At 38.4% G+C, this 14,198-nt stretch overlaps 1 protein-coding gene across 2 annotated transcripts in view; it reads right to left on the bottom strand.

Annotated features, from left to right (window-relative positions):
- Nucleotides 1-5,273, bottom strand: part of BMPER (BMP binding endothelial regulator) — a 525,475-nt gene extending 520,202 nt beyond the window's left edge. For both annotated transcript variants that reach the window (XM_026674868.2, XM_087947656.1), the window contains exons 1-2: nucleotides 4,927-5,273; nucleotides 3,626-3,711 (exon numbers count right to left, since the gene is read on the bottom strand). In XM_026674868.2, coding sequence (XP_026530653.1) covers nucleotides 3,626-3,711; nucleotides 4,927-5,056 — 216 coding nt within the window. In that variant the 5' untranslated portion in view covers nucleotides 5,057-5,273. The remainder of the gene's footprint in view (nucleotides 1-3,625; nucleotides 3,712-4,926) is intronic.
- Between the last annotated feature and the right edge of the window lie 8,925 nt (nucleotides 5,274-14,198).

The following is a 14,198-nucleotide window of genomic DNA, read 5'->3' as shown; positions in this document are numbered from 1 at the left end:
TATTCACAATACTTAATAGTATCTTTTTTGGTGAAAGTCAGTTAGTAGATTAATTTACTGTGAGAAAGATTCTTTAAAAAACATTAAATGGGGAAAAACTCACATAATAATACAGAAGCAACACCACCTTGATTGAGAAAAATAGGAATAGTAGCAGATTTCTACAGTAAATATAGTATACATATTACGAGAAATACCTTTAGAATCATATTTCCTTGTTTTGTACAAATCAAAACTAGAAAACTAAATAAAATACTAAACAGGATTTGATATGAACAATTTGAGTTAATTGTTAATATAGTATGTAAAGCACATAGATACATACATATTAAACAGATGGTTGTAGACAACTACAACTATAATCAAATCCGCTGTTAATATATTCTATTTTTCTCACCTACATCATTTTCTTCTGTTACTGAATGATAAATTACAAAGCTATTAACTTAATAACAAAACTTTAAGAGTTGTAGTAATTGAAATACTTGTTTCTCTTTCTGATCTGATAGATGCAGAACCATCATCTAATTGTCATAAATAAGTGTAAGAAAATCCAAAGTCTATTGAATAACTTTTTAAAGTCTATAAATGGAACTTTCCACAATGGTTCCTATATGAACATTGATTAAACAATATTTTAAAATAAGTTTTCTGATTATCATGAATATTTTTAATGATTCCCAGAGTCTGATCTACACAGTCTGTGTTTTTGTTATGAAAGTAGGGTTGTCCACGAAAGGTAGAATTATTAAAATTTAGAATTAAAAAAAAATACAGCCTAGTTGACAATTACAGACCAATCTCTTTATGCTGCGTCACCTGTAAAGTCATGGAATCAATTATTAACCAATCCATTATCCTCCACTTAGAGACAAACAACCTCCTCTCTAATAAACAATTTGGTTTCAGAAAAAAACTATCCTGCAATCTGCAACTCTTACACTGCAAAAACATATGGACTACACAACTTGATCAGGGCAAAGCAATAGACGCAATCTACATAGACTTCTGTAAAGCCTTTGATTCAGTGGTACACGACAAACTACTCCTAAAACTAAAATCTTATGGTATCTCTGGACACCTGCATAACTGGATAGAAGCATTCCTGTCAGACAACAAATGGTCAAAATTGGGAGCGTCCTATCAAATTCTGTACCTGTCAACAGTGGTGTCCCCCAAGGCAGTGTTCTAGGACCAACTCTTTTCATACTCTACATAAATGACCTCTGTGATCATATCAAGAGCAACTGCGCTCTCTTTGCTGATGATGTAAAGCAGGGTCCCCAACCGCCGATCCAGCGGACCAGTACCGTCCGCGGAACAAGTCTTACCGGGCCGCTGGTTGCTGGGCGCCGCCATCTTTTTGGTAAAAAGTGCTTCCAGTGAGCTTTTCTGGGTAGAAAGCTCACCGGAAGCACTTTTTCATCAAAAAAGATGGCGGCCTGCTCTCGATGAGCTTTTCGGGTAGAAAGCCATTTCTGCCCGAAAAAGCTCACGGAGCGCAAGCGCCGCCATCTTTTTGACGAAAAAGTGCTTCTGGTGAGGTCACCGGAAGCACTTTTCGTCAAAAAGATGGCGGCGCCCAGTTGATGCCGTACCGGGCCCGGGCACCCAGCTGATGCCGGTACCGGGCCGCGGCGTCAAAAGGTTGGGGATCACTGATGTAAAGCTATTCAACTCCACAGACAATACTGCTACCCTTCAAAAGGACTTTGACTATGTATCAGGATGGTCAAACAAATGGCAACTTCAAATCTCAACAAATAAAGGCTCTGTCCTACATATTGGCAAAAAAAATCAGAAAATAAAATACAGGCTGAATAGTCAAGACCTTTTGTTGATGATCCAAACTCTGTCAAGGATCTTGGAGTACTCATCTCAAATGACCTAAGTGTTAGAGCCCACTGTAACTACATAGCCAAAAAGACGTTAAGAGTTGTTAACCTAATCTTACGTAGCTTTTTCTCTGGTAATATTACATTACTAACTAGAGCATACAAAACATTTGCTAGACCAATACTCGAATACAGTTCAGCAGTCTGGAACCCACATTACATATCTGATATTAACACAGTTGAGAAAGTCCAGAAATATTTCACAAGAAGAGTTCTCCACTCCTCTACTCATTGCAGAATACCTTATGCCACCAGACTCGAAATTCTAGACCTAGAAAACCTGGAACTATGCTGCCTTCAGTCCGATCTAAGTATAGTATATAAAATCATACACTGCAATGTCTTACCTGTCAATGAATACTTCAGCTTCAACCATAACAATACAAGAGCAAACAATCAATACAAACTCAAGGTTAATCGCACCAAACTTGATTGCAGGAAATACGACTTCAGCAGAGTGGTCAATGTCTGGAATACTTTACCTGACTCTGTGGTTTCTTCCCCAAACCCCAAAAACGTTAACCTTAGACTTTCTACTATTGACCTCACCCCTTTCCTAAGAGGTCTGTAGGGGGCGTGCATAAGCGCACCAACGTGCCTACCGTCCCTGTCCTATTGTTTCTTTTATTTTTCTTATATGTATCCATGTATTCATAACTATGTTTTTACTTATACCTATTATCTTGTAAGCAATTGACAAACCAAATAAAATAAAAATAAATAAAATAAACTGGGCTTATTGTTAAATAATAAGGAATCTGAACTTCTCAAACAACAGCCAGAGTCATCGTCACAGTGTAACTAATTTTACAGAACTATCATGTGTACATAGGAAGCATTATCTCTTTGAGACAATATGACTAGCTAAGAAAATAGCACCAAAGCAACAATGATGATCTGGAAAGCAAATTGGTGAATCTAAATCACTAGGACTATTTTGCCTTTGTGAGCTGTTAATAGCTTTCAAGACCATTTTTTCTTCGTTTTTTAGAATTTGGATTGAAATATGTAGAGTTTCAGATTAAATATCAGAATTTTCATTCTCCTGGGCAGCAGCACAGATTCATTATAAATTAAAAAATACAAATGCTGTAGCAGTCATGGTTGGGGTTGTGTAGAAGAAATAGCATTAACACACATATATTCTGCAAACAAAATATTTAGGCATTGTCACAATGTCATGGGTAAAATCAGCTGAAAGATGTGTGTCTATGCTAAAGTCGAGGATGTGATTCTAAGATTATGGAGCTTGAAAGTTTTTCAGCCAATGCAGAAGGTGAGATACCTCTGGCTGCACAAAGAAAAACAATAAGCTAGATATGATTACAAGGATGTGGTGGCTCAGTGGCTAAGACGCTGAACTTTCAATCAGGAAGGTCGGCAGTTCAGCGGTTCGAATCCCTAGCACTGCATAATGGAGTGAGCTCCCATGACTTGCCCCAGCTTCTGACAACCTAGCAGTTCGAAAGCATGTAAAAATGCAAGTACAAAAATAGGTACCTCTTTGGTGGGAATGTAACAGCATTCCGTGTGCCTTCGGCATTAGTCATGCCGGCCACATGACCACAGAGAAGTCTTCGGACAGTGCTGGCTCTTCGGCTTTGTAATGGAGACGAGAGTACCGCCTCCTAGAGCCAGAAACGACTAGCATGTATGTGCGAGGGGAACCTTTACCTTTATTATTACAGCAGATATTTTTGTTTGATCTTATCAGAAAAATTCACACTTACCAAGCAAATGCACATAATGCAAGGGTTGTCTGTAATAAATGGGATCTGTAGAATTTCTCCCTCATTCTCACATTTTGCAACAGAACCTATATGGAAAATTTTAAACATCAATATTATTTCCTCACTTTGCCTGTCCAGCATCCATCTGCACATTATACCAATTTACACCAAACAAATTCCTTGTGTGTCCAATCACACTTGGCCAATAAAGTATTCTATTCTATTCTATTCGCTTTGCCAAAAAGTCAGCAGTGCACAAGGCTGCAACAAATGCTGCAGTCATATAAATATGGAAATAGGCCCTACTGAAATTAGCAGGAGTTACTTCTCATTCATTATATTCCTTTACTTACATCCAAAGCATACGTGTATGGTTAAGCTACAATAGCACTCTTAATGTTATTTCAAGATGAATAAAGTACTTGCCCAAAAAATTGAAAGACATCAAAAGCACAGCAGAAATAACAATTTTTCCATAACCAACAAGCACCTTTTAAATTCAATAATGATAAATTTGTGTCTAATGAGATAAGCTTTATTCCCAGAAAGACTTTGCTAGCTCTGCATTTTAAAACCCAAACATTCTAAATATAATTTAGGAAAACTGTATACCAGATATTACATCTATTGTACCCAATTTGGATCAGAACATGATATACTAATCTTTCTCTGCCAGTATACTTCAGATGTAAATAACACATCTCGTTAGTTGCTTTGTAAATGAATTTGATTAGCAAGATATATACAAATACATATTCCCAAATTTTAAAAAATGTCATTTTGGGAAATGCAGTGCTGTACTTATCACAATGACTAGAACTGAAATGGTTTTGCATCAAGTATCAGGCACATGTATGCTTCAGGGCAGTGTGTCTCTGTGTGTGTACTGTCACCTGTTTGAAAAGAATGCTATTTAACATAGTGTACAGTTTTTCTGACATGCGATGTGTAATCTTTAAATTCGTACCACTCTGCTGGAGCAATAGTTTTCAGGATGCTAGAAAAGCAGCACATTCCCCACCCCCAATGCAATTTTAGCCAAGTAGCCGTGATGATTGAGATACACATTAACTGTCTTCACAAAGGAGGATACTTTGGATTCCAAGCGCATGTGGCAGAGTGCACCAAATGACTCCAGAGCCTTTCACGTGTGCTTGGCACCCAAAGCACATTTGACATTTAAAAGAGGACTGCCTCCAAATCGGGTTAGCTGCCTACGATCATGCCTACGATTAGCTGCAGGCTTGGGTGGAAAGCTCGTGCAACTTCCCGCTTTCCCCCGGGATCCCTGTTGTTCTTACCTGTCAGGAAGGAAGACGCCTGCGTTACGGGGAGTCCAAGGTGGTGCAGCCACAGCCAGCCGACAAAAACTAGCCCTGGAGAGCTGAGCAAGGGAGCCACCGCCCAGGAGCTGCACAAGAGCCAGAGCATCGTTCTCAGAGCTCGGGTTCTTGAGCGACCGAGAGCCCGGAAGAGCGTGAGGGATTGCAGGATCGCCGCGGCCGGCCGGAAAGTTGCTGCAGGAGTACAGAAAGAGGGGAGACAGAGCGGGAGGAGGCAGTGGTGGGAGGGTTTCTAGCGGCGCTGTTCTTGCCGCCGTCTTCGGGCCGAGCTTTCAACCGCTCGCCTGCCCACCGACCCCTCCTGAGCGGGATATGGGTGGGCGGAGAGGGGGGGAAGACGCCAGGCTGGGCGGGGCTGGGCGGGGCCGACTGCCTGCCTGCCTGCCTGCCTGCCGCGGGAGGGATCCCTGCCCAGTGGGCTGGCAGGAGCTGCCCGTTGCTACCGCCGCCGACTCTGTTCTGCCCTGGCTGTAGCCAGCCCTGTCCAGACATTAGTGAGCCGTGACCCGCCCTTCCTTTTGAGGGAGATAATATGAGAACTGGGAAAGACGTCGGCAGTTGTGGCTCTTACCAGTTGTTTGGAGAAAAGCCAAAAGCTCGCAGTTTGTTTCGCCGGGCTGCCCGAGCCGCGTCTTTTGACTTTTTGTTTTTCTGTGTGGGTCTGAGATCCCTCCAGATCTTAATAAATTCGGGCGGAGAAGTGTTGAATGAAAAAATTGGAGAACTGCAAAAAGGAATTTTTTTGCCTGCCAAAAAACTGTTCCGTTCTCATTACTGTATCAATTTCAAATAGCCACTAAAGTTTCTTGATCAGATCAATGGCCTAGTTACAGGCTGAAATATCTAATATAGTTTGTTTTGCATTACCCTTAACACATACTAACCACCCTAAGGATTTATACTGAAGTGTAGAATATAATTATACAGAAGATAAAAGTTCTGGCCTAGAACACTCTTTCCATAATCTTTCTTCTCCAGGCTTCTCTGATGTTTTAGATCTTAGATACCATTTTATAGAAGGTGCCAAGTCACACAATAGTGCAGCAATCCAAAATGCAGCTGAGTGTGCATTACATGGTAATCTTCAGAAAATATACACTTCTTGGGCCGCTTCACTCAACTGCTCTGCAGAGTCATGCATCCACTCTTCTCACTGCAACCATATTTGTGGTAAGTTAATTATATGCATGTTATAATGTCACATGCTACTAGTTTGGGAACATGTCACTACCTATTTTTGGTTCATTCATTTTGTGGTTTGCTTTAAGAACAAATATGATTTCTAAGGTGGTTTCCATTCACTATTCTATGATCAACCTTAAAAAACTTCTTAGAAAGTACAGAGAAAAAAATGAATAGTGATTTTATAGAAAAAGATACTAAGTAGAAATAGTTAAGCTGTTTATTTAAATATACTGAACATAAAAACTAATAGTGATTTCTTAAAAAACTATTAATCTCATAAGGCCAGGTTTTTCATAATTTTCAACAGTTCTGTGTTCAGAGGTGGTATTCAGCAGGTATTCTGGAGAACTGGTAGCAGAAATTTTGAGTATTTCAGAGAACCAGCAAATACCACCTCTGACTGGAGATTTTACAGTATCCTTCCCCTGCCACGTCCACCAAGCCATGGTCACAGAACTGGTAGTAAAAATTTTTGAATCCCACCACTGTCTGTGTTGTATAAATTCTGTGAATGTATAAATGAAATGAGCAACATTTTGCAATCTCCCTTGACGCATTTGAAGACTGATCACTCAATAAGATAATATAGTAAACTATTCTGTTGCTGATCTACCTTGGTATATGTCATCGAATTGTAATATAAAATCATATTGAAGTCTGTAACAAAAATTAATAGTAAACTAATATGTGTTTTCTGTTTCTATGTCCTTTAGCCTACATTGGCGCTTTGCTTATGTTTACCATTGAATAGGACAGAGAGCAATGTGTTTACTCAAATTATGGGAAAGTTCCCAGTGTCTATAGTAAATCATCTTTATCAGATAATTTGTGGAGACAAAGGGTTTCTTATTAATCTCTCAATGGGATGTGGAGAGGGGGTTAAGAGGGGAGAAGTGAGGAGCTCATCTCCTTTTGGTGATCAAAATCCAGCACTGCTTATCTTTGTTGGGTAGTCTCCAAACATCTGTTACTGCCAGTTCTTCCATATATTGTTGTTCATTTTGCTGAACATTGCCACTTTTTTAAGGATGGATTTGAGTTCAATTTCATATCCTATTTTTTTCATAGGATGAAACAAAGTTGTCTGGGAGAAAATTGTGGGTTGAATTTTAAAAACAAATTTAAAAAATATTAATAAAACTTGTGCAAAGATGTATAGTATATAGTACAAAAATATTCCAGACTCCAACTACATTACAATAATACAAGTGCAGAATTTTAAGAAACATGGAAATGGGGACTTCCGCTGATGTTGCATGGGACAGCTGTGGTGAGCGGTGCTCTGCAAAGCCCAGCTGATTTCTGCCTGCCTGGAGGCTCTTCAGAGCCAAAAGTCACCTCGTGGGGTGACAAGATAGGAAGGGCTCCCATAGATCATAAGTGGACAGCGGTCCATTTTTCTGGATCTAGGAAATCTTCCCGACAGGCAGAGAAAAAGACAGCCATTAATGGCTGAACCGGAACTGTGACAGTTGGAACGAAGAAAGCAAGAAAGAAAAAGCAGAAAGGGAAACAGTGTACTGGATCTGGGTAGGTTCTACCCAGAATTAAGCCAAGTTCATTGAAAGTACTTTTGAGAAGAAGGGAGACTCTGGAGAGAAGGAGGAGATTGCTTCCCCCCCCCCCAATGGAAAGCTACAGGTGAAAGTTTTGAGCTGATTACACATCCACTGAAATTGCAAGAGAACTAAAGGAATAACTATTTTTAAAATGGGAAGAGAAAGACTGGACTGAGTATTTTAACAAGATAAGTACACTCAGGAAGAAGGCGGAGCTTCCTCGCCGACGGACGGTAGATCACAACTCTCTGCAGCTATCGTCCATGCTCTTTCGTCGGAGAGCCCCAATCATTTTGATTAGGGGCTGAAACTGCCTTGGAGGGGCAGCGGAGTAAGAGGAAGCAGCAAGCCTGATTGTGGGGAGCTGCATCTCCCCCCCTTGGGCTTGTTTTTTTTTCCTCCCGAAGACGACTGCAGCGGTGGTCTAAAATGGCCACCCCGAAGAGGATGACTCAGCTGGACTAAGATTTGTGCAGGAGGGAAGAAAGAGGTGGATAACATCTGAACCGGGACAACTAGGCAATTTAACTGAACAAAAGTAGGTAACAGGACTAAGGTAACATAGAATTTTTAAGAAAAGAAAAGTGAGCGGCGAAATTACAAAGGGACAGAGAGAAAAAAAGAAAATATTTCTGACAGCTAAATGGGGCTTCGAACCGGGAAGAAGCTGGAATTAAAGATTTAATAAAATTGGACTAAAATATTTTGGGAATTAACAAGTATAAAACTAAAGCTGGACTTAAGATTGTTAAAGAATAATAATAACAACGTTTACAAATTGGAGACTGGACTGTGCTGGAATATTGAGGTTCGAAAAACCTTAAATAAAAAAATAGGGGAAAAAGGTGAAGACTTTGTATAATGGAGAGTGTCACCTTTTGATAAAAAATTGGCTCAAATAAAAGGGAAAACATCTTGTTTTTTAATGAATTGGTGTGGATATAACATTACAGAAATATTGAAACAAAGTAAGAATTTTAGAAAGTGAAAGCAGAACCAGAATAAAAGAAAAAGCAAGGAAAGACTGTTTGTGGGACTGATTGACTTTTTGGTATAAACCCTGGACTGGAATAACTGAGAACCTTAAAAAACTGAAAGAAGAAAGAAGGAAAATAAAAGTGGTTTCTTTTTGTGGACTTTAACGATCATAAAATATAAGAATGATGATATCTCTTCGGGAATTAAAAATGGAACTTAAAAATATGAGAGAATTACTACAGGAAAGAGGCGAATCACTTTGCTCTGTGCTAGAAAAAATGGAAATGGCGATTGAAGAACAAGAAGAAAGATTCTCAGAGGAGGAGGAATCAACTCAAGGAGAAGACATTTTAAATAGACAATTAACACAGAATGCTACAAAGAAGTGGGGAAAGAAGGAAGGTTAAAAAGATTGAGGTTGAGATTTAAGGTTGAGATTTAAGAAGGCAATTAAAAGAGGGAATACCTGTGAAGTCAGGAAAGGCAGGAAGACTCAGCAGAAAAGGGAAAGGAAGATATTAAGAAAGAGAGGGATATAAACTGGAATGAGAAAAGATATGGGGAAAAGAGGGGGAGGAGAAGCAACAAGAAACAGGCATATGAAAGAAAGAAATACAGAAATAGTAAAATGTTGAAAGGAAATTGTTTCTTTACAATTAAAAGAAGGAATACCTGTGAAGTCAGGAAAGGCAGAAAGACCCAGCAGAAAAGGGGAAAGGAAGATATTAAGAAAGAGAGGGATATAAATTGGAATGAGAAAAGATATGGGGAAAAGAGGGGGAGGAGAAGCAGTAAGAAACAGGCATGTGAAAGAAAGAAACACAGAACTAGTAAAATGTTGAAAAGAAAAAAAAATTTCAGAGATAATGGTTGATGAATTAAAAGGGGATTCTGCAGGGTGACAAGGGGTAATAAGAATATTTCTGCAATTAAAAATATTTAGAAAATAGGGTAATATAGATACTGATAATTCTTATTAAAGGGGGAAAATATGCTGTGGAATCCAATTGAAAAGATGTAATGATTAATGGTTTATTGGGAATTAAGATGAGGGAATAAAGGTATATTCTAATCATTAAGGTGTCACACTCAAAATAGTACTTGTTCTTTTCTCTTTATGTGTGTGTGTGTGTGTGTGTGTGTGTGTTAAAATTTGTATTAATTTAGAATTCATAAAAAATGTGTAATGGAAAGGGAATATGACAGACTAAAGAACCAGCTAAATTAATAAGTTTAATATAGACTATTAAAAGCAAGGAGAGACTTTGGTAACTTCATTATTACTATTATTAGGTAAATATATATTGTTTATTTTATTTTTAAAATAAATATTAAAGGATTATATTTGAAATAATTGAAATGAAATAAAAAGATGTTTAGATTGAGATTAATGAAAGAATTTAGAATTAAACATTATTATCATTATTATTATTATTATTATTATTATTATTATTATTATTATTATTATTATTATTATTATTATTATTATTATTTATTAGGCAAACACATATTGTTTATCTTTATTTTCAAAAATAAATATCCAAAGGATTATATTTGAAATAATTGAAATGAAATAAAAAGATGTTTCGATTGAGATTAATGAAAGAGGCTAGAATTAATGTGTTTGTTTCTCTCCTTACTGAAAATTTGGAATGGAAAAGGTAATAATAGAATTAAGTATGCATATATCAATGTATAATTGCTGTCATATTTGTATGTAAAGGTGATGACCTGGAAATATGTTGTCCACTAAAAAGAGATTTTTGTTTTTAATGTGAAAAACTGAATAAAGTTTGTTAAAAAAAAAAGATAAGTACACTCGAAGATATGGATATTGATAATATGTACTTTTACTGAGCTATTTTCCCTATGTCTTTGGCTATATTAAGTGAAAGTCATTTTTTTCTCTTTTTTGACTTTTAAACTCATAGTGGAAAAGGAAAAGAAAGTTAAGGATGCCACCTACTGATCAAAGATAGTATATAAAAGAAATATTTTGGAACTGTTAAGCTAAACAAAAGATTGAAAATATTTTGTTTTGAGGACCGCTGCACCTGCTGTATAGAAATAGACTAAAGATTAATTTTGTTTTGGAAATTATTGTGGGAAAAGCAAGATAGGTGACAGTTACAGAGAATTGTTTCTGAATCTCTGTGGATTATAAATACTTTTGGCTGATGGACAGAAAAAGTGGAAAGACAGATATTTATTTTGAGAATGTGGGAAGAAGACCTTGGGTTTAGCTTGACATTTTGGAACATTGGAGTATTAAGGACTGGGGACACAGCAGGCCTTATGGACTACAAATATTAATTGATAGAAGACAAGACAACATAAAAGATACATTCAAGGATAAATATTTTTCTTCTTTCCCTTTTTACTTCCTGATTCTCGTATAAAATATGGCTAGTGTGGATTGATCCTGTGAACAATTAGAATATTGAAAAACCAAAGACTGGGGTTACAGCAGGCCTTGTGGATTGTAAATTTAATTGACTCTGACACTGAAATACTGAGATATTGAGATATTGAAGACTGATAGAACTTGAATCAGAGGGAATTGGATTTGTAATATGGTTTTTTCCCCTTTCCTATTGGACAAGTGGTTATTGAAAAGTTGGATGTCACTGGTGGTTAGCTTTTGGTTGGTTTACTCTTGCTGTTAGCAGGAGTGGTGGATGTGCCTATTGCTAGCTTACAAAAAGAGGGAAGAAGAGAAAAATGTCAAGCACCTCAAATCTAACCAAAATATGGAAAAAGGCATCTTCTACACCATCATCAGCTTCCTCAAGCCCATCTAATCAGAGGTCAATAGAGAGTATATTACAGATGGAGAAATCAAATAATTTTCAAAAGGAATGGTGATGTTGGTGATGTCTCAATTGCTACAGGAATCCATGTCAAAAAAACATAATGAGATAAAGGAAAGATATAGGGGAAGTGAGAAATGACATGGGGGAGATGAAAGAAAAAATTCAAAATATGGATGAAAAATTTCAACAAATTATAACAAAAATGAGCAAAGGATTCAGAAAATGGAGGAGAAATCAGAACAAGTAGAGAAAAAAGTGGACAACATAAATTATAAACTGACACAGGCAAATAAAGAACTAGAAAGCACCGTGATAATGTTGGAAACAGAAAAACTGCTTACTATCTGAGATTTCAAAATATAGTAGAGGAGAAGGGGGAAGACCTTCTAGACCAGGGGTCACCAAACCTTTGGACCTCAGGGACCACCAAACTCATAATTTTAAATCCCAGGGACCACTAATATGAATTTTGACTGACAGCTTGCTGATGTTGGTGGGAGAGAGAGAGAGATCTGATCTAACTCTCTCTCCCTTTCTCTCTCTCTCTCTCTCTCTCTCACACACACACACACACACAAGTACACAGAGGCAGGGGTAGGATTCAAATTTCTTAACCAGTTCTGTGGGTATGGCCTAATTTGTGGGTGTGGCTTGGTGGTCATGTGACTGGCTGAGCATGGCTTGTATGTAAATATTATAAATATTGATATAAATATTGATATTTTTTTTATAAAAAAGAGCAACTTTTACCAAAAATCAGGCAAATCAGGTAGGCAGATTGAGTTGTTCACAGATTCATTCAGAGATCTATCTATCTGCCATTGGCTAGCTCAGTCTGTCACATAAAATTTGCTTGCAAGCAAATTCACAGAATTAACTCACAACACACCATGTATGTAAATATTGAATTTTTTATAAAAAAGAGCAACTTTTACCCAAAATTTGCAGAGCAGGCAGGCAGATTGTGTTGCTCACAGAATCACAGATTCATTCAGAGATCTGTGTTTGTGTCATCAGCTAGCTGAGTCTGCACTTCTTCAGTCCTAAGGAAGGTTCGGCTCTGCTTAGCCGAAGATCTAAAGATTAGCTAGAAAGCAAGAAATCCAATGATTTCCTGCTTTCTAGCAAATCTAAATCTCCTGGCACAGCAGAACAGCTGATGGTCAGAAAAAGGAAAAATAGCAACGTAGCAGGCAAGTTTGCCAGGTAAGGAGTGAGTGGGTGGGGAGGGCAGGCCATGTGGGCGGTGCAGCATTGTGTTCCCATGCAGCCTGGATTAATTGCTTTTGGGGGGTGCTCTGGGGGTGACATTTCTCTGCGGACCACCAAAATTTTCTCGCAGACCACCATTGGGCCACAGACCACTGGTTGGTGACCGCTGTTCTAGACACAATGAAAGAGTTGTTGGTGAAGGTGCTAGGGATGGATAAGCAGGAAATGTAAGCAGAAATAGATGAAACTTTTAGAATACACACAAATTATGTGAGGAGCCATAATCTTACCAAGAGATGTACATGTGAGATTTGTGAAAAAAATCAAGAAGAGATGAGATACTTAACAAGGCAAGAGACAAACCATTGCAATATAAGGGGAAAAATTGGTAGCCTTGAAACAGATCCCTAGGAGAGAAAGGGACCTTTGGAAATAATATCATTTTGACTACTCTTAGCTACTCTGTGGCCAGCATGTCTGATGAGGCAATAAACAACAAATAAGTCCAAGCAAGCTGGCAATAGTTTTTATTCCTTCACAGGTAGACAAAAGAAGAAGTCACAAGAACATTTGATTAAAGTCAATTCTGAGCATCTGCCAGCTCAGAGCCCCATTTATCTAGTTCAGTAATTCCTCCGCTTCTAATATCCGGGCCCACCCTGTAAGCCAGTATCCTGTTGTCCCGCATCCTACACAACCACATGCCCACCACCACACATCTTTACTGCAAATGCCTCTTTTTCCCAGGTAAGCTATCCCCGTTCTGGAGGGGGTGAACTTCCAGGGTTGTAACTGGCCACTGGAATTCTTTTGCAACAACACTGCTCCAATGGCGACGGCACTCGCATCCACCTGCACCACAAATGCTTCCTGAGTATTTGGATGCTTCAGTATTGAACCAATACTGGTTGGTTCAATATTGGTTCATGCGCAAATAGGGCTTTCAAGGTGTCAAACACATTCTGACACTCTTTGGTCCATTGGATTGGCTGCCCAGGATGTGGTTTTCTAAGTTGGCCCTTGGTCTTCAACAATTCAGCCAAGGGTAAGGCTACTTAAGCAAAAATGGGGATATATTGTCTATAAAAATTAGCAAACCCCAACAAACTCTGCAGTTGCCTCCTTGTCTTTGGACCTTGCCACTCCAGCACAGTCTTCATCTTATTGGGATCCATCTCCAAGCCATTGCAGGAAATCCTATACCCCAAATAATCCAAAGCCGTGTGGTGAAACTCACATTTGGAGAGCTTCACGTACAACTTAGCGGCTAACAACTGTGTTAATACACTCCTCACCAACTGCACATATTCCTCCATCATTTGAGTATATATCAAGATGTCACCCAAATAAACCAACACTCCGCGATATAAGTTTTCATTCAGTATCTCATTGATTAACTGCATGAATACCACGGGTGCACCCTGGAGCCCAAATGTCGTGACTACGCAACACACGCATTTGAATCGAAGCCACAGCAACCTGA

This window comes from Notechis scutatus, chromosome Z (genome assembly GCF_049901735.1).
Source record: "Notechis scutatus isolate UNSWTSFEM ecotype Mainland chromosome Z, rNotScu1.2, whole genome shotgun sequence".
Classification (NCBI taxonomy): domain Eukaryota; kingdom Metazoa; phylum Chordata; class Lepidosauria; order Squamata; family Elapidae; genus Notechis; species Notechis scutatus.
The sequence above is the reverse complement of the archived record's forward strand: the minus strand, read 5'-3'. Positions and strand labels throughout refer to the sequence as shown.